This window comes from Clytia hemisphaerica, unplaced genomic scaffold, assembly GCF_902728285.1.
Source record: "Clytia hemisphaerica strain Z4C2 unplaced genomic scaffold, Clytia hemisphaerica genome assembly, whole genome shotgun sequence".
In the NCBI taxonomy this organism is placed as follows: domain Eukaryota; kingdom Metazoa; phylum Cnidaria; class Hydrozoa; order Leptothecata; family Clytiidae; genus Clytia; species Clytia hemisphaerica.
In genome coordinates this window covers 75,929-101,027 of record NW_027103826.1, presented here as the reverse complement: position 1 = coordinate 101,027, position 25,099 = coordinate 75,929, and the positions used below count along the sequence as shown (strand labels likewise).

General features: G+C 36.0%; 1 protein-coding gene and 1 long non-coding RNA gene across 3 annotated transcripts; one reads left to right on the top strand and one right to left on the bottom strand.

Annotated features, from left to right (window-relative positions):
* Window positions 1–168: 168 nt before the first annotated feature.
* On the bottom strand, window positions 169–3,458 carry LOC136806754 (uncharacterized). The gene is made up of 3 exons (XR_010846600.1): window positions 3,115–3,458; window positions 1,597–1,740; window positions 169–1,371 (listed from the first exon to the last, which is right to left on the bottom strand). It is a non-coding gene; the product is annotated as an uncharacterized lncRNA (long non-coding RNA).
* On the top strand, window positions 824–25,099 carry LOC136806750 (melanopsin-like). 2 transcript variants are annotated; one of them, XM_067063340.1, is made up of 3 exons: window positions 824–843; window positions 7,366–7,745; window positions 23,177–25,099. In XM_067063340.1, exon 3 carries the CDS (start codon window positions 23,180–23,182, stop codon window positions 24,446–24,448), a length of 1,269 nt encoding a protein of 422 aa, XP_066919441.1. In that variant the 5' UTR covers window positions 824–843; window positions 7,366–7,745; window positions 23,177–23,179; the 3' UTR covers window positions 24,449–25,099. The 2 variants fall into 2 exon arrangements, with proteins under 2 accessions (XP_066919441.1, XP_066919442.1); XM_067063341.1 differs by lacking the exons at window positions 824–843; window positions 7,366–7,745 and adding an exon at window positions 13,785–13,867.

Sequence of the window (25,099 nt, the reverse complement as noted above, 5' to 3'; positions counted from 1 at the left end):
TTTCCTACAGACAAAAAGATACAAAGTACTTACAACTTGGACTTCTCTTCGGGCTTCTTCAGACAGTTAGAAACCGGAGTCTAAAAGACAACACTGTTTAAACGGCTCGAATTTCAGTCAGGTTAAAAAAGGGGCAATTTTACCCATATTATAATAACATTACCCCGTCTTTTTATTCATTCAATAAGTATTTCCAAATTTTGTGTTCTGCTGTGCGAGTGTGGCTCAACGGATAGCGCGCTGGGTTTCTGATCAGAAACTCTTTCATTTGGTGGGTTCGAATCCCGGTCGGGTCGATATTTCAAGGTCAGTTAAAACACTGTAAAATAGTCAGAAAACATAGTAAATAAGTCAGAAAGGTCACCAGGGGGTCAGAAAAGAGCCTCAGAGAAGATAGGCAGAAATAAAAAGTCGATGTCGGAACGAGCAATAGACAAGAGTTCTTTCCTTAGAAACCAGTTAAAACTGCTTTTACCTTTGCTTTCTATCGCTTTTAAGGCGCCGTTCTTACAATATTATTTTCACATAATGGCGCCCCATATTAAAAAATCACTAAATATTTAAGAGAGTTAGTCCACCGATACTTTACAATTACAAAATATTTAAGAGAGTTAGTCCACCGATACTTTACTTTCGATTTCGCAAAAAAATTTTCCGACCCGCGACCCACGAACGCTGATCGTAATACTTTCGCTAAGCGAAATTAAAAAATGATAATAAAATTAATTCAGTGTTGATAGTTTCTCCGAATAGATATGCTGTTATTATATTTTTTGTATTTTGACCAGTTATGTCTTATGTGTATCATTGTTTCAATGTTCATTGATTAATTTTGATAACCAGGTAGGTCCATAAAAGTATCACTTGTTGAGTTTGGCTTTGAGAAAGTTCAGTAAAAATTCAGTCACCAAGGCTCGTTCATCGAATAGATACAAAACAGAAAGAAGGTCTGACGGTCTGTATTAGGTATAAGTTTATTGGATAGAGGGAGTCCAGTCTCTTACTAAAGGCAATAATTGAACAGTTTCTAATTTAAGATAACAGGCAAATGCTGAGGAGATCGTAATAAATTTCCTTGTTGGGAAACCTCAAACAAGGTCAATTCGTAACACTAAAACAGAAATAAACTTATGAATTTCCCTTTCAAGATGTTATATTCATATCATCTTGATGATATTTTTTCGTTTATAGGTTTGAATTCAGAGTTCTCCTTCTCCTAGATGAGTTGTCTTCACCACGACTCTAGAGCCCTATCTGCCCTTGCGTTTGATTTTGGAGTTCAGCCTCTCCTAGACGGACTGCCCTCCCGGGCTACGGAGCTCCATCTGCCCCTTGGCTTGAACTTCTTGTCTACATGTGTTTACGCATGTCCTAAAAAATAAAAACCAAATCAAAATCAATATTGCATGATATCCTTTTTTCAAAGTGTAGTATTTTCTTTAATACTAGTTTTTGTGCTTTTCGAACTGGATATATTAATCTCCCAAAATCCTAGGAAGAACTTTGAGGTACGACTTCGGCATCCACTGTGCGTGATTTCATTTTCAAGAGCCATGATGCACTTTAATGGTTTAATGTCAACAAATAAATACGTACGGTAGGAAGTCCAAAGCCACCTTTGTTTGTTGTAGCTGCTTGTGATGATTTGAAAGCAGCTTTTCTGCCCTTTTTTGGGCCGCCAAAAACACGGTTGTTGTTTGGCTTTTGGTCCTTGGTTTTTGGTGATCGCTTTTTGAGATCCTAAAAGTTATGAAATACAGCAAATTGGTTTAGCTCTCTCTAATTGAACTGCAAGTTTGAAATTCACTCTGTGCGCATTGTTTGTTTGATAAAAAAAGCTCCTATACGGAGACCTCTGCGATGAAGTGTGATTTATAAATAGAAACACTTCTCTCGTCGTCTCCATTTTCTCACCAAAGCCCAATCGAAGCGGTCGGTTTGGAAAATCTCAGATGAGAAAAGACAATGACAACAGACCCTCTACGGCAATGGAAAATTTGCGAAAATTGTGAAATTAGCCGTAGGTACTGGATACAGACGAATTGGACAACGGTTTATATAACTTCCTAAACTCTAGCCTTAAAGCTTTTTTATAGACTGGACTCTTATTGATGTTTGTTTCTCATTCTTAATTATATTTTTCAACTTCAAGTAGCATTTTTGCTATTTGGATTTTAAACATTCTTTTTCAAAATGGCAACCTTGTCAAATGCTCCTAGTCTACTTCACTGAACTCAGCGTCATCAAAAGTTATTAGAAAGCAAAGTTAAGCCAGAAGTAGACTGCTCTAGTCTACCTAAACTCTAATATATATGGTATATTCTGGAGGCCACTTTAAGATTCTTTATAAATTGGATAAAGCGATTAGCGCTGGATGCACCAGGCACTACCTTCAGTTTTATTTTCATTTACGGATTGTTAAGCATTCTATACCAGATGCAAGATAATGAATTTTATTTCAAATAGGGTATTGCAAATTTGTTGTTGTTGATTTTCCATTTTTAATTATGTTTTTCAAACTCAAAACTCAAAAGTTTTGGTAGTCTTTTTCCCATAGTCACCTTACCAAGTGGTCAAAAAGCAGTTCAGCCAGAGGTAGATTATATTCTTAATCGCACGATGAGTTATTTTTTCTTATTTGGCGCTCCTTCAAAGAGAGCAATTAATCGTTAATTGCATCCTGTAGAGAGCAATTAATCGTTAATCACACTCTTCGATGCCGCGCCAATGTTTACAAAATTGACTTTAATGTTTTTTTCTTATATTTTTTTTCCATCGAACGTTCTAATTGCATTCGAGATTCATTTTGAGAGAAAGAAAATCTATAAACAACAATAAAAGAACAACATAGAGAGAAGAGAAAAATATGACTTTCAGTGGAATTTACTTTTCCTAACGGGGAAAAAGTAGTGCGATTAGCTCGTAATCACATAATAACTCGTACAATTCGAAAATTGCACTCGTGATTGTTTTGTTTCGAATTTTCCTCGTCCTTTCGGACTCGGAAAATTAATAACAAAAAAATCACTCGTGCAATTATATTCGAATTGCACTCGTTATCATGTGATTACATATACTAATTACTATACAGTGAGAAGCGGAAATTATTAATACCTCAGGTAAACCAAAGCCACCAACATTCAAGGGGTTCTTATCTTCGACATACCAATGAACGTTTGTTTGACAACCGCTAGAGGTAACTTTGGGTTGCTTGTTGATAGTTTGACAACCGCTCGAGTTAACTTTGGGTTGCTTGTTGATTGTTTGACAACCGCTAGAGGTAACTTTGGGTTGCTTGTTGATTGTTTGACAACCGCTCGAGGTAACTTTGGGTTGCTTGTTGATTGTTTGACAACCGCTAGAGGTAACTTTGGGTTGCTTGTTGATTGTTTTGACAACCGCTAGAGGTAACTTTGGGTTGCTTGTTGATTGTTTGACAACCGCTAGAGGTAACTTTGGGTTGCTTTGTTGATTGTTTGAACAACCGCTAGAGGTAACTTTGGGTTGCTTGTTGATTGTTTGACAACCGCTAGAGGTAACTTTGGGTTGCTTGTTGATTGTTTGACAACCACTGGAGGTAACTTTGGGTTGCTTGTTGATTGTTTGACAACCGCTCGAGTTAACTTTGGGTTGCTTGTTGATTGTTTGACAACCGCTAGAGGTAACTTTGGGTTGCTTGTTGATTGTTTGACAACCGCTCGAGGTAACTTTGGGTTGCTTGTTGATTGTTTGACAACCGCTAGAGGTGACTTTGGGTTGCTTGTTGATTGTTTGACAACCGCTAGAGGTAACTTTGGGTTGCTTGTTGATTGTTTGACAACCGCTAGAGGTAACTTTGGGTTGCTTGTTGATTGTTTGACAACCGCTAGAGGTAACTTTGGGTTGCTTGTTGATTGTTTGACAACCGCTGGAGGTAACTTTGGGTTTGCTTGTTGATAGTTTGACAACCACTGGAGTTAACTTTGGGTTGCTTGTTGATTGTTTGACAACCGCTGGAGGTAACTTTGGGTTGCTTGTTGATAGTTTGACAACCACTGGAGGTAACTTTGGGTTGTTTGTTGATTGTTTGACAACCACTGGAGGTAATTTTGGGTTGCTTGTTGATTGTTTGACAACCGGTTGAGTTTGTATTAAGTTGTGCACCGATCGTTTGACAACCGCTAGAGGTAACTTTGGGTTGCTTGTTGATTGTTTGACAACCGCTGGAGGTAACTTTGGGTTGCTTGTTGATAGTTTGACAACCACTGGAGTTAACTTTGGGTTGCTTGTTGATTGTTTGACAACCGCTGGAGGTAACTTTGGGTTGCTTGTTGATAGTTTGACAACCACTGGAGGTAACTTTGGGTTGTTTGTTGATTGTTTGACAACCACTGGAGGTAATTTTGGGTTGCTTGTTGATTGTTTGACAACCGGTTGAGTTTGTATTAAGTTGTGCACCGATCGTTTGACAACCACTGGAGGTTGTTTTGGGTTGCAGTTCGATAGTTTGCGATGCTGCGTCTTTACCTTTTCCTCGTTTTGCTTCTCTCTCCATATGTCCGATAATGGTGTTGGTGAGAGACTCATTCTCTGCTCGCAATTCATTGTTTTCTTTCCTCAAAGGGAGGACAGTTTTGTTATGTTCAGCTGCCTTCCTCTTTAGAGCAGAATTTTCGAATTGGAGGCAAAGTTGACGCTCCTAAATATAAGAGGCGGTAAGAAATTAAAGACGCTTACACGCTTACATTAAGTAGACCAATGAGAATATAAACACTGAATACCAATACCAATAAACTGAATAAGTTATTTCTGAGTTTACACGGAAGTGGAGTGAGACATAATATTATTAAGGATTTAGACTGGCACGCCAGTCGGGCTGGAACGGTATCACGCGGGAAAAGTGAGCGTAGGAGTTAGGTGAGCGTAGGAAGAAATTTTGTCGGCGGCAAGGGCTGAAAGCAGCCATCAGCAGCCTCTTGCCAACTTTCGCACGTTCTCCTACGCAGCTCCTATTCTAGCAAACGCCCGTCGCCTTTATTCTCGCCCTCTGACATGATTAGTTAACAGACTAGGTTGCTAGTCTATTAAGGATTTGGTGCAGAGTAAAGTTAGCCCAACATTGAAATTTGCAAATTTTAAGCTTAATTTTAAGTTTTCAAGCTATTATAGCGCTGTTTATGCTTTCGTTTGAAATGCAGCAAAGTCATTATTATAAAAATGTTCATTCAACTTACGTCCATCGTGCGACGAAGGTCGACATTTAGACGAATAATTTCTTTATCTTTTTCTGAAAGTCTTCCTTCCAGAAAATAAATTGTATCTTGCAATTGCAAGATCGTTTGTTGATCATCTGTCAATGTATGAATATCCATATTAGCCATTATATTACTCATGATAACAATATAATGATACAAGATTCGAGTAAAAATTCTTTGCGAACACTTTACTCAAATCTAGATTCCCGAATGAAGAATAAAATTTTGAAATTGTTTTTCTATAATGTTTTTTTTTTTTTTGATTGACGTCAAATATTTTTTTCATTTGATACCATTTTTCTCTTCAGTGACGTCAATTTTAACTAAGAGAGATCACGTGATCTCTTAATTGTAACTATTTAACGCGGGAAAACTGAGTGCGATCATTTAACGCGAAAGGAAGGGTTTTCGAAAATTATCTAGGCTCAAATTTATTAAACGGTGGTAATTAACGCGAGGATAACAATTTCACATAAATTAATAATTATTTGAGTACAATCGGCGCCGAAATATATTGGCACTTTTGGGTATTTTAACATTTTTCAGAATTTAAAGATTGGGCGAGAATAACAGTTTTAGTGCTTCCACTTTGTTTCATTGGATTTTTCGATTTGGGAGGGGTTAAGGGGCTTGCAGGCTATATTCTCAGCCTTATTGGAGCATTTTTGAGTTTTTAGATCCTGAGATCCTAAGGTCCTAAGAAATCATGCTACATTTACCCCTGTATCAGATAACTATAAATATAACTATAACCGATAACTATTTATCGGTGATCCAAAAAATGCACTTTTTGTGTTGGAAAAAAGCACAGGGCACTTTTGTAGCAAATTGACATTAGATTGCTTCTACCGCTACAATGCAACAACATATTTTCGTCAATTTATATTTTGTACATGTAAAATACAAGCTATATTGTACTCTTTTTAACCAATCAGATTGCAGATATTTTTTGGATCGCCGATAAATCCTGATATTGATATGTATCTCATGATTTGAAAGTGCTGTTAATTTGAAATTTTAACCAGATAGATTAATTATAATTCAAATCAAAATTTTATTGTCTTGATCCAGTAACTTGCTATATTTGTATTTTGCGGACCAGAATCTATCAAAGTATCAATAATCAATGATTAATAAGAGATAAGAGATCAAGTTTTTCAAATGATATCTCATGATTTGAAAGCCACTATGAACTTGAAATTTAGACCAATAATAGATAATGATAATGCAGATTAAAACTTGATTGTTTCGATACAGTCACCTGATGTACTGGTATTTTATAAACTAGAAACTATTATATTAAGGTGTTGGTTTATGCTAACGAATTGGTGAAATTAACCTTGGGAAGTGGGAACTTGATTTACCTTTTTCTGTATGTCTCATTTCTTTCGATTGTTGCCATTTTCCCCTATATTCGTATTACATCAATCATCAGGTAGGTCCATTCAGCATGTAGCTTGCTTCTACTATGTCTGAATTAGTCGTCTAGCTTGCTAGACTACACTACAGAACTTCTAAAACGAACTTTCCAAGTAGGCCAAAATAACTGTACCCCCTTCAATACTCTAAAAATAATTTTTTCCAACTCGACAGAGGGACGATATAATTAGAAAATATAACAAAAACCCTTATAGTGTTTTTTTATAAGAACATCCAAAATTTTTGAAGCATTCAGATGTTCTTAAAATGTTCTTATTTTCTCCATTTTATGACCATTTTTACCAATTTTCCTAAAAATCGGGTGTTTTCGAGTCCTCCAAGCCTTAAAATGTTCTGAACTTGTTCTTAGCATTTTGGCCATCGAAGCCTCGTTCTTATATAGTTTATTCTTATTAGAAAACCGTGTACACTACTTACCAGGGTCAACCAATACCGCCTCCGGACTATTTTTCTATCAGCATCAGCTACGGTGTTGTCCTTTTCATTTACCGACAACTAACACGCAGTATAATACCACTATTAATTTTAATTGATTATCTTGGACAATTCAATTAAAAGGTACCCAGTTAAAGCATTTCAAATTAAGGTCATACTATAGAATTAAATTGCTTAACGACTGAATTTTCTCATTAATTTTTTTTCTCTATCTTTAAAAGCTCACATAAAGCATTATTAAATTTTATTTTTATAGGATTTTGAAATCCTGTGTATGGACATAGAAATATCCGTTCTGTAGAATTGGGAAGCGAAGAAAAAAAATCATTTGACACTCTGAATTCATTAGAATCCAACAACATCAAAAAGAGGTATGCAAATGATGCCACAATCCTTTTAATGTGTCATGGTTTTCAAACCAACCAACATAATGTAACATCCATCTTACAATCATTTAATGATGCACCTACAGACAACACAAATTTCAATGATCAACATTTTCAACCGCCGAACCGCCACCGCATTTTCAACCGCCGAACCGCCACCTTCACAAATCAAAAGACTTTGCCAGCAACAACATCCACTGATGCACCATTTCTTCTAGCCATAACAATGAAATAACTCCAATAAACACAGGTATGTTTTTTGTCTTGGTAAATGAAGGATACGGGCCAGAACATCGAGTTTTAAGCCCGAAGGGCTAGAGGTGAGACTTCTGGATTTGAAATGAAACCACTTATTTATCATCCAGAACAGAACACCCGCGTGTAGTTTTTATACAAACACCGGATTGAAAAAAAAGTAGTCCTCCAAAACACAGGAACCACTAGATACAATCCGTCGTCATGATTACGGCGCGTTTCAGATGGGAAATAAGTGGCTTCAATTTCTCTTGCCTGAGAAGGGTTAAAGTTTCGCCTCTAGCCCTTCGAGCTTGAAACTCAATGGGCCAGAGTGTCCTACTCTCAAGGGTATCCTTTTAAGACCTTTGTTTCAGTTCTTCCCTTTCAATGTATAAGTAGCGAGTTAATGTAGGCTGTTCTTTCTACAACAGAGACTAGATCCTGACTGTCCCATTTTTACCGTCCTCCATTCTACTGGTTAAAACTACGGGTTGTTCGAAATCTTTTCAGTCACTCCACCGTCCCCAAAAGGGTGTATAGAAGTTTACACCTGCCAACCAAGCTGATCAGTTTGACTAGTAACAATAAAACTGGACCGAACGATCGATCGTTTCTCTTGTCTCTAAAAAACGTGACGAGATAAAATGTTAATCAAGCTAATAGTTAAAGAAAGGAATAAAAATTTGATGGTTTCATAAATTTCAAGTGTTTTTTTAAATACTGTATACCAAGAACTAACATTCAACTGTGCATCCCGGGGGAGGCACTCATATGATCTGACCTACGTCATGTGCCGCACTTAAGGGTGGGATTTTTCAGCATCCCAAAATGCACTGTATAGGGTGTGTTTCTGTGAGATTGCACTGCAAGGGTCGAATTTTAAAACAAATTCAAAATAATTGTTAAAAAGAAAGGTTTTTACTTCTCGTTTCTTTGAAAAAGTTTCTGTTGTCTGACAAATACAGCTGACAAGAATAATCTTCTCAGTTTTTCTTTGAAACAGAAAATTTCCCAAGCTTCTTCTTTCACGCAGATTTACAGCTGAGAAATATAGTGCACTATAAGGGTACTTTTTCAGCCTAATTGAACTGCACTGTAAGGGTGCGATTTTGAAAAGTAGATTTTGCGCAGCACATAGCGTCGTTTCGAAATTGAGTGTCCCCCCCCGGGCTGTGTATGAAATCTGTTCGTTCTAGCATTAGGCTTTTTCCAGAAAAAAAAATTTACCCCCACTGTTGAGGATATTGATTTTTCGAAGAATCGAAGATCCCCTGGATATCCACTCTTAAAAATATGCTCAACCCCCTGGATATCCTCTCTTATAAAGATGCTTACCCCTGGATATCGTATTTTTTACTTGAAAAGACACTTTACCTCCTAAATATCCACTCCCTTGTAGATATTTACAGGGGGGCACGGACTATTTCTGGAAAAACCCATTGAATTGGTTCTGCTTTTACTATTGTCAGTACACTTCTTTTTTATAGAAACATCCAATCTTTTGAAGCCTTCGGATGTTCTTAACTTCTTAAATTTGAAGCCTAAAAATGTGTACAAAATGCTCTTATTTTCACCAATGTCTGAGATTTTTTGGTGCAATTTCTTAAGAAATTGGCAGTTTTAGATTCCGCAAATCCTTAAAATGTTCTTAGCTTGGCCCCCCCCCCCCCCCAAACGGACCCTCAATTCACGGAATCACGCAATTTTTTTCGAAATTCACGCATTAACGCAAATTTTCCTCGAGTTTCACGCAATAACCCGATTTTTCAGAAATCGGAAATTTTTTTGGCAAAAATCGGGGAAACATTGGAAAATCGGGAAAACTGCACATAATCGGTGGAAAAAAGGGAAAATTCACGTATTCACGCACAAAATAGCCCATATTCACGCATTCACGCAATCAAAAAGTACATTTTCACGTTCACGCAAGTTTTTTCAATTCACGCATTCACGCATTTTTTTTTTTCAATTTTCACGCATTCACGCAACCGAAAATGCCCATTCACGCAATCATGCAAACCGCTGGAGGGCCTTAGCTTGTTCTTGATATTTTGGCCATCGGAGCTATATGTTCTTATATACTTTGTTCTTATAAAAAACGAGTACTCAGTATCAAGCCTATTTTTTATTTTTATGATTCAATTATCGTTCACGGGGTGGTCAACAGTTTCACATTGTCAACCAGTTTTTCTAGAGAAAAGTGATGAGATTTAGAACAAAAAATATAAATTGTGACGTCAAAAGATTGAAATCTGTGGTCAAAACCCCAAAAGCAGCTTATAAAGTTTAAAAAAGTATGAAAAATAAAATCAATTTAATGCACGTATTACGGGAAAATAAGAGATAAAAAAAGATTAAGGGCAGTCAGATAAGATATAAGCCTGGAAAATATACACGTATGTACATTTATATAAAAAGCTTGTCGAGTACACATAATATATCATATCACCGTTTAAAATAAAAAAAGGTTTGGGAAGTGTACGTTTTATATTACTTTAAGGTAAGAAATTTTGTAGAACTTTAGCGAGGAGCGACCATAGTGCAGTGTTAGAGCATCCGGCTACGATGTGCATGGATGGTTGTGGGTTCAACCCTCAGCCGGGTCATACCAAAGATTCCCAACTTGGTACTTGATGCCTCTCTGCTTAACGCTCGGTTATTAAGAGAAGGATCAAGGGTAAGTGGAACAATCCAGGGAGAAAGAGTGGCATCTGAAAGATCGAAAAAAGAGCCTTTGGGTCGCCTCCGACTGCGGTCGCAGACTTGCTTACTTAGCGAGGGGCAAAAATTGTTAAATAAATATATTTGACGAGGACTTGATGACGTGAAATTCTACTTTTATTTTAATTTTCTCGCCGACCGACCGACCGATCTTTTGGATAGCTTGGCCCGTAAAACAAAAGATTAAATTGGCCTCGTCTTAAACAAAAAAAAATTTTCATTTCATCGTGTTCTTTTAAAGTATATAGCTGTTGTATGTATACCGTTCTCAGAAAAGACGTTTTTGACATTTTGAGTTTGAGAAATCTGAGTGCAGCGTTACTTTTTTGAGAAAAAAAAGAAAAAAATTTGACATCTGATAGGTAATCATGAGGATAAAAAGTGCATCATCATATAAACTGTTGTTTCAAGCACACTAAAACCACAGATATCTTATATAAAACACTTGATAGCGCTACTCTATCTTTTCCAAACAGAAGAAGCAAAATAATCCGCCATCTTTGATGAAGTTAGGTCACAGCAGTAAGGCCGGTCTCTACTTGCACGCGCTTCGATCGCACTTTTTCGAGCGCACGCTCTTTTTTCCAAGCAAAAAGGATTGAAGTCAAAAGCGTGCGATCGCAGCGCGCGCAAGTGGAGGCTTGCCTGTAGAAACCCTGGTCTTCACAGTTGAAACTTTTTTGACACTGTAATGACTTAAAAATTTCAAAGATCTCACAAGCTAAATTGTGACATCACTTCATTCAAGATGGCGAATTATTTTGCTTCAAATAGGATAAGAAAAGCTCTATCTAGTGTTTTATATAAGATATCTGTGACTTAAAAGGAGACAATATGTAGGAGAGGGGGATTGATGTACTTTATAGAGTAAATCTGTTTAGAGTGTTTGCGATATAAGATGATCGGTTGATAAGATACATCATCTCTGTTGGAAACGTAAATTATCCTTGTCTGGAAATCATTCTTATGCGATTTAGAATTTGAATGTTTGATGGTATATATTTTTGAGACGATAATGCACAGATATAGTACATTACAGGTAGTGTAAGACAACATTCACGCGCTACGGTTCCGTTTTGCTCCAAAGCGCGATAAAGCCATTCTATTGGTCAAATTCAATTTTTACGTCACTTCTAACCAATAGAATGGCTTCATTTTGTTTTGGAGCAAAATGGAACTGTTACATGCGAACATGGTCTAAGATGATATGGACATGGGAAGGTAACAATTTTCAGCGCGCATGTTTTTAAACTCTTTGTTAGAACCCAAAATATAAACACACCCCTGTCTTAGTTCCTCGATATGAATTCTTTAATCGGCTGGAATGATGACGCTATTGTTTTTGTCGTTAATGGATGTTCTATCTGTGTCGAAGCTAATAAAATCTTAAAAGTGTCCCACTCAATTTTCTTCAACTTCTTAAAGTACTGACATTCTGATCGTTCTAATAGTTTCAAACCAAGAGTCTTTTCTTTTACTTTAATCTTATGAATGCGTGAATTATCAAGATATTTGTGTAAAATCACGTCTAACGAGGGAGTTTGTTAAAAGTAAAATTAAATTGATTATGGAAATTCTCACTGAACCATAAAAAAGCTTGTTCTTACAACCACATAATTCTATGTTACAACATAGATAGAACAACAGAAATTCAGCTGTACTCATTCCAGCCGTGGCTTTCTCACTGTACAGGGTGTCCCTAATTAAAGTATCGAGTTTGAACATGCGATTGAGTAGAAAAGTTTGTGTGTGTTATCGCTAAAATATAAGAACGTTCTCCATCACACAGGCTTATTACAAAAGGTAGTTACAACGTATAAATTAATCGTAATGACAAAGAAAAAAGAGGGAGAGCTTAAAATACAATTTTGTGAACACGCACATAACACTTTCTACTCATAGTTGTGTTTCGACTCGATACTTTAATTAGGGACACCCTGTATACTATGCTAATACTAAGCGTAGTTTCCCATGGGTTGAAAATTCTCAATATTGTAGAATAGATGTAGATGTATACGCGTGTTAAATGAACTTTAACTCTGAGAAACGTGGACAGAATTTTCTTGAGATTCCCTTTGCGAAAATACCTTTGGAATAAATAAATTTCCCGGGGGGGAGGGCACTCGATCTGAAAACGACCATACGTTCGGCCCAAAATTTGGCTTCTAAAATCGGACCCTTACAGTGCAGTGAATTTCCATGAAAAATCATACCCTTACAGTGCACTTTTTCAAAATTTCTCGCCCGTAAGGGGGAAAATCTTTGCAATTTTCCAAGAAAATGTGGAATTCTTCCTCCAAAATTGACCAATTGTGTGTCAATTTTACCAAAAGATTGGCCTTTTATCACAATTTCCTACCCTTACAGTGCAGTTCAGTGCAGTTTTGTAATTTCTTACCCTTACAGTGCACTAGCTGAACTATGAAAAACCTACCCTTAAGGGTCGAACGTCTGGTAGGTCATTTACCTTGAGTGCCCCCCCCCCCCCCCCGGATAAATTTGGACGGATTTAACTAACAGACGTCAATCTTAAGATAATTAAATTTTTGTAATCAAGTAATTTTGAATTTATGTTTAATTCTTGATTATAAGATTCCTATCGATTGTTGTGTATCGATTTCTTAGATATTGAAAATGATTTTAGGAGTAGAGAAAAATCTTTTTGGAATATATACTTTAGTTTGATTCTTGTAAATTATATCTTCACAATTAGAGCGGTGCTCGATAACGATACACTACTGTATGAATCACTTTATTGAAAGAAATATTACTTTTCTATTCCAATACAAATGGTTTCATGCATTGATGCAATCTTCAGTTGCATTTTTAGAAAATTAGAGATTCTTCGGTTTGATATATTCAAGTAAACTATAAATGAGACCTCGAGTAAGTTCCAGGTTTTTGGGACTCTTAGAGAGATTTTTGAAATGTGAAAAAGGTACTCATAACGCCGATACCCGAAACTCATTTTGCCTAAGTTTCTTTCATCCCAATATTGAATTTTCCAGTGAGCTTTCAAAAACGATACTTAGAATTATAACGGTATTTCTGGCACATGGCATGTTTAGATGATTGAATTTTGATACCTCTTTTTACAAACAAACATCTCATTCAAAAATCTTTTGACCCTCAAACGTCACTGGATGTTTATCAAACGTACTTTTTGATTTTGAATGAAATTCAAGCCTTCTTTGATTGACTTGTGTTATGACAGTGTTTATTTTTGAGATGCCTGTAGAGTACAAATATAACTGTTATTGAACTTGGTTTCCAGACCTCTCCGCAGCCGACCATATTTTAGGAAGTCTAATGTTGTATTTTTTTTTTAAATCCGAGGGTCACAAGATTTGATATTAAAATCCACGTTTTGTTGTTGAGGTAGGAGATGCACGAAACTGTTTGGTAATTGAGAAGGTATGTTTTAACTGAATAATTTGATTCAGGGGAATGTAGCTCACATCAAGGGAGAGAGTTATGTGGTATACTCACAGGGTTGAAATTTCAGGATAGTTTAAAAAAATTATTGAATGATTTGGGATTATTACCTGTAGTAGTAAAACACATCTTTGGGGGGTTCATTTTATTTTCCGCTCGATTATTATTGTATACATGTGACCTTCTCTTTTATCTATAATAATTGGGCTATTCCAGAAAATATCTGTAACCCCCACGTTGAGGAGGTGTGACGTCCAGGGGGGTCTGGAAAATGGAAAAATCTAGGGGGTTCTCCGTAAAAAGAAATAAAATCCATGGGGGTTAATAAAAATGTGTGAAAAATCCAGGGGGTCCCTAAATTTTCGGCAAAAATCTAAGGTGGTAGCTCAAAAATTGGCTTTAAAATGCAGGGGGTCTTCCAAAAATGACCTCCTCAACATAGAGGTTAACTTTTTTTCTGGAATAGCCCATTCTCGATGTTGCAAAACAGCCGTGTGATAGATGTTATTCAAGACAAACTTTGAATATCAGAACAGTCGAATTTTCTGGCCACAAAGTTACAAATTGCAAAATTAATCAATAGAACTAGTATCATAGGCTTGTTATTTTTTTCGGGTGTTTCTGTATAAATAATACGTTATGATTATCATAGATAATCCCACAAATTCATGTAAAGCCCGAAGGATTAGATGTCGTGCTTTAAGCTTTTCCAAGCAAAAAAATATCGAATATCGGAAAAAATATTGCTGCTATTGTTTTCGAAAACGTTGATTTAAGGATGCTTGAAAAGATAGCCGTCTACCAACTCAACATTGTTGAAAAAATGGTATTTATTTAAAGTGAAGTAGTTGTTCCTGTATATGTTAAAACTGAGAGTTTGCTTTGCGGTTTTTCTGATTTTGATTTTGACGCTGTGAGGTGGGTTACCGTTACTTCTGATGCTTACTACGTACTTCTGATTATTCAGTCTTTTTATCAAGAGTTTCGAGACTTAAATTTATTTTTTTGACACTGAAGCTCAAGAAACATGGATATAGTTAACTCTCGCTAATTCGAAGCCGAGCGGGAGGTTTAATTTGTTCAAGTTACCGAAAGATTCGAAATATAGAACGGGTTTTACGAGGGTTTACAATTGGCACAGCCTTTGAATTAGTTCCAATTATCGAAAGATCCAAATAATTGAAGTTCGATTTTTAGTGAAAGTCTACTGTAATTAAACCTATATTTCTTTGCAGTTTTATCGATGCCTTCAATTAAAGCTTTCGTATCATTTTACAGATTTTCCGAAATACTTATATTTGAATGATAAAGCTTTTGACAGAATTTCGTGAAAGATTTATAGCTCGGGCAGACGGAGACAGATGGTCAGAGACAGTCGAAAACTAAAACACCAGTTTATCACCAAATAAACAGTTTGTAAATCAATGTTTTATGTAGAAAGACAGTAAAACATGTTACGTAGACGTCTCTCTTGACACTTCTATATAGGGAGATATGTACGTCTTTCCACCATGCATTAAAAGGGATTGGGATTATGGGATTCGAATGACGGTAAATTGCCGAAGTGTTTGCACCGTTGCGCCTACTGAGACTGAATTTCGGCATCATTTAAAGTAACCCTATTGCACGAAAGCCCGATCTTTTTTTAAAGTTACGACTTTATGGATATATTGTTTTTGCATTTTCAAAGTTTTATACGGAAAATAAGTTTGGTTGTCTCCTTTTGTGACGGTGGGTATTTCTTTTACTTCCTCTATACGAAATATTTGGTGTATAGGTGTCATAAGGCAATTCTATAAACAGACTGTGCGGGCGTTTAATGTACAAGAATAGACATGGAATCAGGAAAAAGGAAGGAACAAGCATGTAAAAGGGAGGTCAGAGCATCACAGCAGAAATTTGGCAATTCATAGCCTTTATATTCTCAAATATATTTAAGCGTACACGTTTTTTTTATAAGAACAAACTATATAAGAACATAAGGCTTCGAGGCCCAAAAATTTAAGAACATTCTAAGAACATACTAAGGCTTTGGAGACTTAAAAACATGCAATTTCTTAAGAGATTACATCAAAATGCTCAAAAAATGCTGAAAATAAGAACATTTTAAGAACATTTTTAGGCTTCAAATCCAAAAAACTAAGAACATCCGAAGGCTTCGAAAATTTTTGACGTTCTTATAAAAAAAAAAACGTGTAACTCATGTCATTGAGTAAATTAGTATAAGGATACATCACTTGTTTTTGTACTACTAGTACTAGTTGGAAAGGTAATCTAAAGTGGAAGTTGGGTAAGAAGTCATGGCAAATCTTGACTTTCTTCTCTGATAAACTATATTTACAAAGTATATGTTATCCTTCTATTTATATTTTCATACATATTGATAAACTTAAACAGCAGTACAACGCATCCATGAAATCTCCTACTGAGTTCAATGAATAGATGATACCAAGCCCATTTTTAAACTGAAGGAAGTTTTAGTTTTTATGGAGAGGTATACATTTAAAAAAACTTCTTGTTGAATGTGTATATTGTGTCTGTACTGTGATACCAATATGTTTAGAATGTTTGAAAGGAGGTCCTGAGAATTAAAGAGTACTTCGAATATGTGTTGTTTTTATAAAGCGATATGTCATTTGAGATATTGTTTGTGAGTTTGGGCAAAATTTGTGCCATCCCACGACCTAATTTATTTTTTTCTAATAGTCTTTTGGGGTTAGCTTCATATGCTTTTGGGCAACGTATGTTCAAGAACTGTACTGAAGTGTTTTTTATTCTAAAATTGATTTGATTTCGCTGAAATACAAGCCTGTATCTTCGGAGTCATTTCTTTCTTAACCCTTTGGGCGTTTTCAGGGTCTATTTGGACCCTGCTCTACTTTTTGGACGTTTGGGAATTCCCCAGATAGCCACAAGTGGTTATTAAGCGTCGTACCCCTATGGTAGTGAAAGCAGTCCTTGTGGCTTTAGTCCTTGCGGTTTTTGGACTTCCAGGGACTTCATATGACTGAAAATGGCTGAAATTTGGCAGAGAGGTTGCCAATACTTGACATTTTGAAGCTATGGCTATCCTGTTTAAAATCGAACATTTTGTTGTTGTCCAGGAAGCTTAGGACCCCAATTTTTTTATATTTTCAATAAAAAAATGAGCTTTTACTCATCATTTTGACTTGTAAAATAATTTTTTCGATGAGTTCTGGCTTCATAAAAACCAGATTTCCAAGCACTTTTCAGTTCTAGCTTTTAAAAAATGTTCATTGTTGCGGCTTAAACTTAGCAGTGTAGAAGCCTCTGCAACTCGATTCCTGGCCGTTCTTTTATCTTACCAAAAGCAAAAACTTTATTGAACGCCCAAAGGGTTAAGACACATTAGTGGATTTTTATTTCATAAACTGTTAGTCGTTATTATTTACAAAACACAAGGAATGAATACGGAAGGGTGATACAGTTACTTTCGGTCGTTGTAGATGGTGAAATTTGTCGTTCTTTTTTAATGTTGTGAAGTAGGCATTTTCTCGCCTTCTTAGGAGTTAAATTCTTGTCAAAAGTGTAAAGATTGACATGTAAATAAGAAACTTTTTGATTTGTGTAGGAGTTAGATTTGGAATTTTTGTAAGGTGATAGCCATGAACCAGTATTTGCGATAAGGTGTGTAAATTTTTTTCTCGTCTAAAAAGAATACTTAAATTCCAAACCCACTCATACAAGTATGGACTAGATCAAATCGATATTTGTACTATATCTGTTACTATAACGCTAGCTGTCTGTCTGTTGGTCAGGCTTCGGTTGTAAAAGAATTCTTGTGTTCTGTCATATGCAAGCATCGCTCCGCGTTTTCATTTTTGAAACTAATTTAAATTTGATCTTCACGCATTTATATTTCTATTTGGCTCAGTCGCAGGAGGCTTTGAGGATCATTTTGGCAACTATAGACGCTTTCAATTAGCGCCCCGTCAGCACCTGACTACCCAATTCCCCTCACGTGTCAAATCGGTATCGTAAGTTAAGCGTCGAATTTTTCAAGTGGTGATAAGTTTGAAAATGCTTCTAATTGTTATGATTGGGGTCACCTTAGAATTTGTCAGGTTTTCATGCGAAGGTTTGTGTACAATCTGTAAAACAGAAATCAAAACGAACCTTTGTCGCCTAATTTAGCCTGTATCTAACTGCTCGCTGACTTAAACGAGAGTGTGAAGTTTGACACGCGGCAAGATTACCTATGGAACCCTATGGAAGGGTTGGTACAGGCTACACATAACTGGGAAAGGAAATCGAATATCACTGAACATAAATTTCGTAAAATTGATATCGTCCAAAATGCTCTCACTCAAACACTATAGAGTCGATATTTTACGTGGATAGCCCAGTAATCTAGGACTTTTAGACAGTCTTTCGATTGTTTTCACGGGGTCCACGGCCAGCCAGCTCAGCTATCTATGAACTGAACGTAACATTGGAAGGAGCGGGGATTCGAACCACGAATCCCTGGTTTGAGACGCTGACGCCTTTGACCACTTAACCATCGCTCGCACCCACGTTAATACTCCAAAAGCTGCATTGAAGGATCTAGGTTCTAGTTTATCTAATTGTTTATTTCTATGTCATTAGTGTATTGGAATAATTATTTGACATTGTCTTACCATGTTTTACTTAGACCCAGCCCCCTTCTGGTAGATATGTGTATACGTCAAAATCAACGACTGAGGTGGCCAAGTTTTCTACGTTCTAAAACACGGTTGACCAAAAAATTCTATTTTTCGAAATGAGTTGATATACAGTGGTGGCAACGATATTTTAAATTGTATCACTGTGGCAGTTCGTAAACCACTGGATGTTTTGTTATGCAAAAAAATAAAATATAAAATAGGCATCGGTCGGTCGGTGATATTAATAGTCACCAATAATAAGTTGAGATGATTATATAAGCAGCAATTTTGATCAACCTTGGTTCGTTACTTAGGTTAGTTCACCGGGAACGATCGCGTATATCTTATATAAAACACCAGATAGAGCTATTCTGTCTTTCTCAAGCGACTACAGCCGAAGCAAATAATGCATCTAGCCGGGGTCCACTTAAAGCTTTTTGTTAGAATGAATGGCACTGATAAGTGGCCCAACATAATCAAAAAATTCAAGATGGCGATATCCATCAGAAAGAAAAGTTCAGTCAGAAGTTGACTCTAGTCTAATAATACATATTCCTATTTGTTGAGCAGACCACAATTCGGCAATTTGTTCAATAAGAACAAATAATTAACATGGCTGGATACGAGGGGAAGAAATAATGGTCTTGATTGATCAAATTGCCGGCACCGAATCTGTGGTCTATATGTAAAGAAGGAAGTCAGGACAGGGACAGAGTAGATCATCCATCTAGTGTTTTAATATATGAGATATCCAACCTCGCCCCGTGTATTCCAGGTTTTATTTACGTTACTGATAGACGCCAGAAAATATTATCTAGCGCTATCAGTAAGTAATAAAAAAGCTGATAATACGCAGGGAACGAGGCTGGTAAGATATCTATATTAACGATCTAGGTATACTTACTAGATCTAGGCATTATAGCCAGTTTACTTTCATGAAACTTACTTATAGCTTGAAAGCTGAAAGGTATAGTAAAGTGACTAACGGTCATATTTGTAATTCAATAAAAGTCTTTGTTTGCAAACTAAACTTGATTTATAGCAAGAAGTATCAATTACAAGGACCACAGGATACCGTTTTTAAAGTCTTCATAATGTTCAATCTCATAAATTCCCTACCCTCCAGGGGCCTTGCGGGATTTGATCAATGTTTCGATGTTTCGATTGATATGAAGATCAAAGAAAACTTGATAAGCTTATAACCGCCCGACAGAACTACCCCCAGGGACCGTCCGGGATTTAATTTACTATTCGGTTGATGTAAACAAAATAATAAAATCATAAACTTAATTTCAAAATCAAGATAATTTATGATTAAATTCATTAAAAATTGAATTGAAATTATTGAAAAAGGTGGGACTGTGTTTTAGTTTAATTGCAAAAGGATATTAAGGATATTGTGTTTGTTTAAGCTTTTGTTCTGGATAAGCTTAGATAAGTATTACATTTGATAATATATAAGCCTTGTGACTATGTTTTTGAGTAGGATGACACAATTGATGATATTGTACTTCTGTACTAATGGCAATTTTGTTAATTGTACAACTTTCTCTAGTTGTGTTCTTTAGTTTTATTTGGCACTCGTTAAAGGTGGTGGTGGTGATGTTTCAGTTGAACTTGTCTCTCTCTAATTCAATGTTCAAGGGAACGAGACTTGGAGAAAGATTTGAATAACATTAACCTGAGATCAGATTGTTTTCTGCCCACCACGCTAAAGCTCTAAAAGGATAGGTGAAAACATAACAATCTGACGAATATACAGTTTCGATTTCGGAAGGACCGCGCTCGTTTCAGGCCTGGGAATGACAAAAAAGTTGTGTGATTGTGTTTGAGAATAAGGCACCATACTGTATCAGGAAAATTTGGTTTTTGACTTTCCCGCGCACAACAAGATTCTTGTTGTAGAATTTTTCGAGGGAGGATTATTTTCTTCTATTTTCTTTACCGTGTGCGTAAGAAAGTTATGCGACAAGCTGTTATGGTATTAGGTTAAATGCCAGATACTATTTTGTATTACTTTTTAGCCGAGGGGACCAATACTTCAGCTGGATTATAAAAAGATTCTAATAGTGGAGGTTCGAATTGTCAGTATTAGGAGTAGGATAGCGTGGTTTGACTTTTCTTCGATCACAGAACTTGCTAAATTGGCTTTTTTTTGTATTTATTGTGGGGTATTTTCGCTGATTTACTGTATCTGAACTTTTCAATTTCTGATCAAGAGTGCGAAATCATTGGTTCACCTCGATTTTGCAGAAAGACTCCATTATCTAAATCTACCAAGCACTCCAAAAAAATCAATATCGTACCCGAAAAAAAAAAATTAACCTACATATTCATGCCCCCCAGCGGCTGATTTTTTTGAGGGGTGCTGAAATACAAAGGGCGCTACAAGACGCCTTTGATTACTAATTTCAGCGCCCCTGTGCTTTTTTACACCTTAGAATTGGCAGCTTTCGGCCAAAAAGAGAGAAAATACCCAAAAATTTCTGTGCTCGCTTCGTTCGCGTAATTTTACGAAGATATTTTTTTTTCATAGAGGGTGCTAAAATTAAAATTTTCTAAGATTGCCTCCCCAGTTTGCCCGATCCACCACACTGCTCCAATTCTCTTATGGGGTTGTTCCACCGGGCCTGAAATTTAATCTTAATTTCTTTTTCTAACTTAATTGAAGTCTTGAAATTCTTCCTCCACTCGAAATTTAATCATTGTAAGACAATATATACCAAGACACATGGTATCATAATAGTAAAGTAATTAAGGGCCATTAAATCTCCCAAATGCTTTTCCTTTGCAACTTTTAATATCTTTCCTTTTCAAAATAAATATTTTTCTCGTTTTGTATCTGTTACGGAAATCCTATGGCACTGAAAGCAGGTTTCATTTCAGATTGGATAGTTTAGATTTCTCGTTTTGAAGAATGATACTATATGGTACATGGTGAAACATCAATGTTTTTCTCGGCATCTTCCATGACACAGTTTTCCAGTTTTGAACAATTCTTAACTACATTTCATTTTGTATTAAAATTGGAACATTAAGAGCTCTATATACTGGTATGTTTTACCTTGCAAAGAAGTCAGTGATCCTTATTTTCGATTTACACGTTTTTTTTTATTAGAACCCAGTTTATAAGAACATTGAGGCTGAAATTAGTCGAAAAATTAAGAACATCGTAAGACCATGTCCAGCCTCAATTTGGAAAAAAATGACAAGAAACTACAATTTTTCCTCTTTTCAAGCAGTTTTAACAGAACTTAGGCATGGATTTTCTATAATCGAGAGTCAAATATTGTCCAAATTTTATCAATTTTAAGTGTTCTTTATTTTGCACGATATTGTCGATTTAAAGAAGTCTGAAAAATTAAGAACGGCTTTAAGAACATTTCAGGCTGAAAATTGCTGAAAAAATAAGCACATCCAGGCTCAGCGAAATTTTAGGTGTTCTAATAAAAAAAAACGTGTAGTTTTGGCAAATAGTTTTGAACAGAAACTATCACCTTTCTCATTAACCTTTACGAAACTTTCGTTTTTCGAATTTGTAGAAGTTCAATGGAAAACATTGAAGTCCGTCGCGGATTCGTTGTATATTTTATGTTTCGTAGCAACAATCACGTAATGGTGCAATTTTGACAGGAAATATTCCATAAATAAAGTTCCCCTTTTCCGGGAATACTCATCAATATTTATAATTTCCATAGAAACTAAGACAAAAAATACAAGTCTAGATTACAAATCTAAAATTTGCTAAGTTTGCTAATTTGAATTTATCACATCTTATCAACAACATTTTGAAATTAGTTTAAGGTAATTAACATAAATTAAGTATCATTATTTCAATTATCAATTATTTCAAATGTGCTAAAAAGAGGTAGAACTATATCTAAAAAACGTGGTTCATCTCATTTAAAAATAGGACATTTAACACCAAAGATCTAATTATGAAACAAGGTGTTACGTAAAACTTCATTTCTCCAATTAAATGGTTAACTAATTAGCAATCATGTTAAATTAACCAAATAGTTGTTGCTAGTAAGGTTTGTTATTGTAATCTTTTTTTACAGGTTGTTTACTCGTGTAGGGAATGGTTTAAGGTTTGAATCTTGATATCTTGATTTCAGATCTACGAGATAAGAGTTGCTACATCGTTTTGAAATTTTATTCCAAATTTGCCAGCAATTGCCACGTGCTGCACTCAATAATGTTGTTTTCAATTTTAAAATTAATGGAATTTTTTTTAAAGATCATAATCTTTAAAGTTTGATTTGTGGATTTTCAAAGCTTAGTGGGGAATCCCTGACGTTTTTAGGCGAGAGATTTTATTCCCTAAATAACTATTTTATTACAGACTACATTAACTGCTCGGTCATGGGTGGTAACCAATTTAAAGTTTTCCAAAACGTGCAGATATTTCAGGGGTTTTAATGTAAATCCATCTCGTCCATTTGGCGCAAAATGTCAAAAAACAACGGGTCTAAAAAGATGAAATTAGCCTAATATTCTCTCAAAGGACCAACAAAACTGTTCGAATTAAGAAAGCAGTAGAGTAAACGGGTTCGAGTGGCAGAGGTTTCATTATAGGAGTTTGTTATGAATTCTTCATAATGACAACAACTTTATTCAACCACTTTCATTTTCGTTTCAGATAATGAACTATTTAAATGGTACACCCTACAACAACACCCTCAGCCCACCCCTCTCCGCCCTACAATATGACGCAATCGAAATCACCGCATCGCTGTTAATCCAGGAAATATTCCTTGGTCTTATCTCAATTCTGGGTGTGATTGGCAACTGTATGGTTTGCTACACCGTGGTGAAGCGTGCACAAGTCAAACACTCTACTTGGTATTTCCTATGTTGTCTCTCCATCTCGGATGCGTTTGTCTGTTTAGTAAACATCCCTATCCTCATGTATGCAACTTATGATGAAAGCGTCATTGACAACGGTACGTTTCTTTGTCAATTCAATGGATTCTGTTTAGTGTGTTTCTTTTTGGTATCCGTGCTAACATTATCTGGAATCAGTTTACACAAATATTATTACATACGAAGACCATTACATTTGAGAGCTTCTACTAAATCGTTACGAATTATTGGTTTTATATGGTTTGTATCTATCGGTATTGCCCTGGGACCTCTGGTCGGATGGAGCCAATATTCTCACGTACACGGACATAAACAGTGTGTTCCAGCTTCAATAAGACCTGCGACAAACATTGATTTTTCGTATCTCGGCGTGCTATTATTAGTTGGATTTTTTATCCCTTTGATATCAATGGTATATTGCTACACAGCTATATTTATTGAAACTTTATCACATCACAAGCGATTAAATAGCACTTCGATACGTGGCGATACGACGTTTGACCGACGCAAACGGGCCGCCGGCCGCACGGGGCGACGTGGTAGCGTGACGTATGACTGGGGTATCCTGAAAACAGTTTTTATTGTAGTTACGACTTTTATTGTCTGCTGGGCGCCGTTTGTTGTTTATATATGTTACAATTTCACACAAAATTTAACGCCCTCTATGACATTATCACAAGTGGCGTTTATGCTGGCGTACGCCCAATCGATATTAAATCCAGTGATCTATGCGTTACGTCATGATCTATTCCGAACGCAATTTAAAAGTGTGATTTGTTGCATAAAGTATATGAACGTTGATATTCGAAGTGAGCGTAGCGGGTCCGGGTCCCATCCGGGGTCACTGTTTCTCGTCGACGGCATGAGCCGTAGCACAAGCAGTTCGTCATCATCATCCGATTCAACGCTTGTTTTTTACCAACGAAAAGACTCTACGTTTTCACGGAAGCCGAATTCATACGCACCAAAGTTGGACAGTATAACAGAACGGTCTATGCCAGCTTTACCCTCATACGATAATGAAGTATTTCAACTAAATGCAGAATAATTTATTTTATAATGTTTTTAGTTTTAAATGGATCCACAATTTTTTGTAGTAAACGAGACACTACAAAGTTCTTGCGATGTTCGATGAATAGGTTGTCATTTTATTATTTCAGCGAAATGTTTTATAGTAAATGATCAAACTGTTATAAGAGACTCCTCAAGCGGTTTGCGTGATGTTGTGATAGGGAATTTTTTGTAGCGTGATTACATGATTTGGAATTATCTTTTTTCGTGATTGCGTGATCAGAGGTCAAAACGTGATCGTGATTTGAAAAAATGTTGAGATGTTGTGATATGTGATTTGGACTTTTTTTCAAAGGGATGCGTGATCATCCAAATGTTTTGCTGATTTTCGTGACCGTGATTGAAGACAAAAAATGCGTGATACCATGATCAGAATTACCGCTGGGGGAGGGCTCATATTAATATTTTATAGTAATCTCACAAAATAAGAATACGTAGATATGATTTTACCAAAAAAAAAAAGCATTATAATTGATTGTAAGACCAGTTTTATTGGTATAATATCTACATTACCACGATGTAACATAGTATATTATATGATAAATTATACAGACGAAAAAATCTATAAACCGAAAGTGTCGAGAAAAAAAAAAGAATTTAAAAGAAAATTTTAGAAAAAAAGTTCTTT

Coding starts and splice junctions, on each gene's coding strand:
- LOC136806750 (XM_067063340.1), top strand. CDS start 23,180: ATGAACTATTTAAATGGTACACCCTACAACAACACCCTCAGCCCACCC.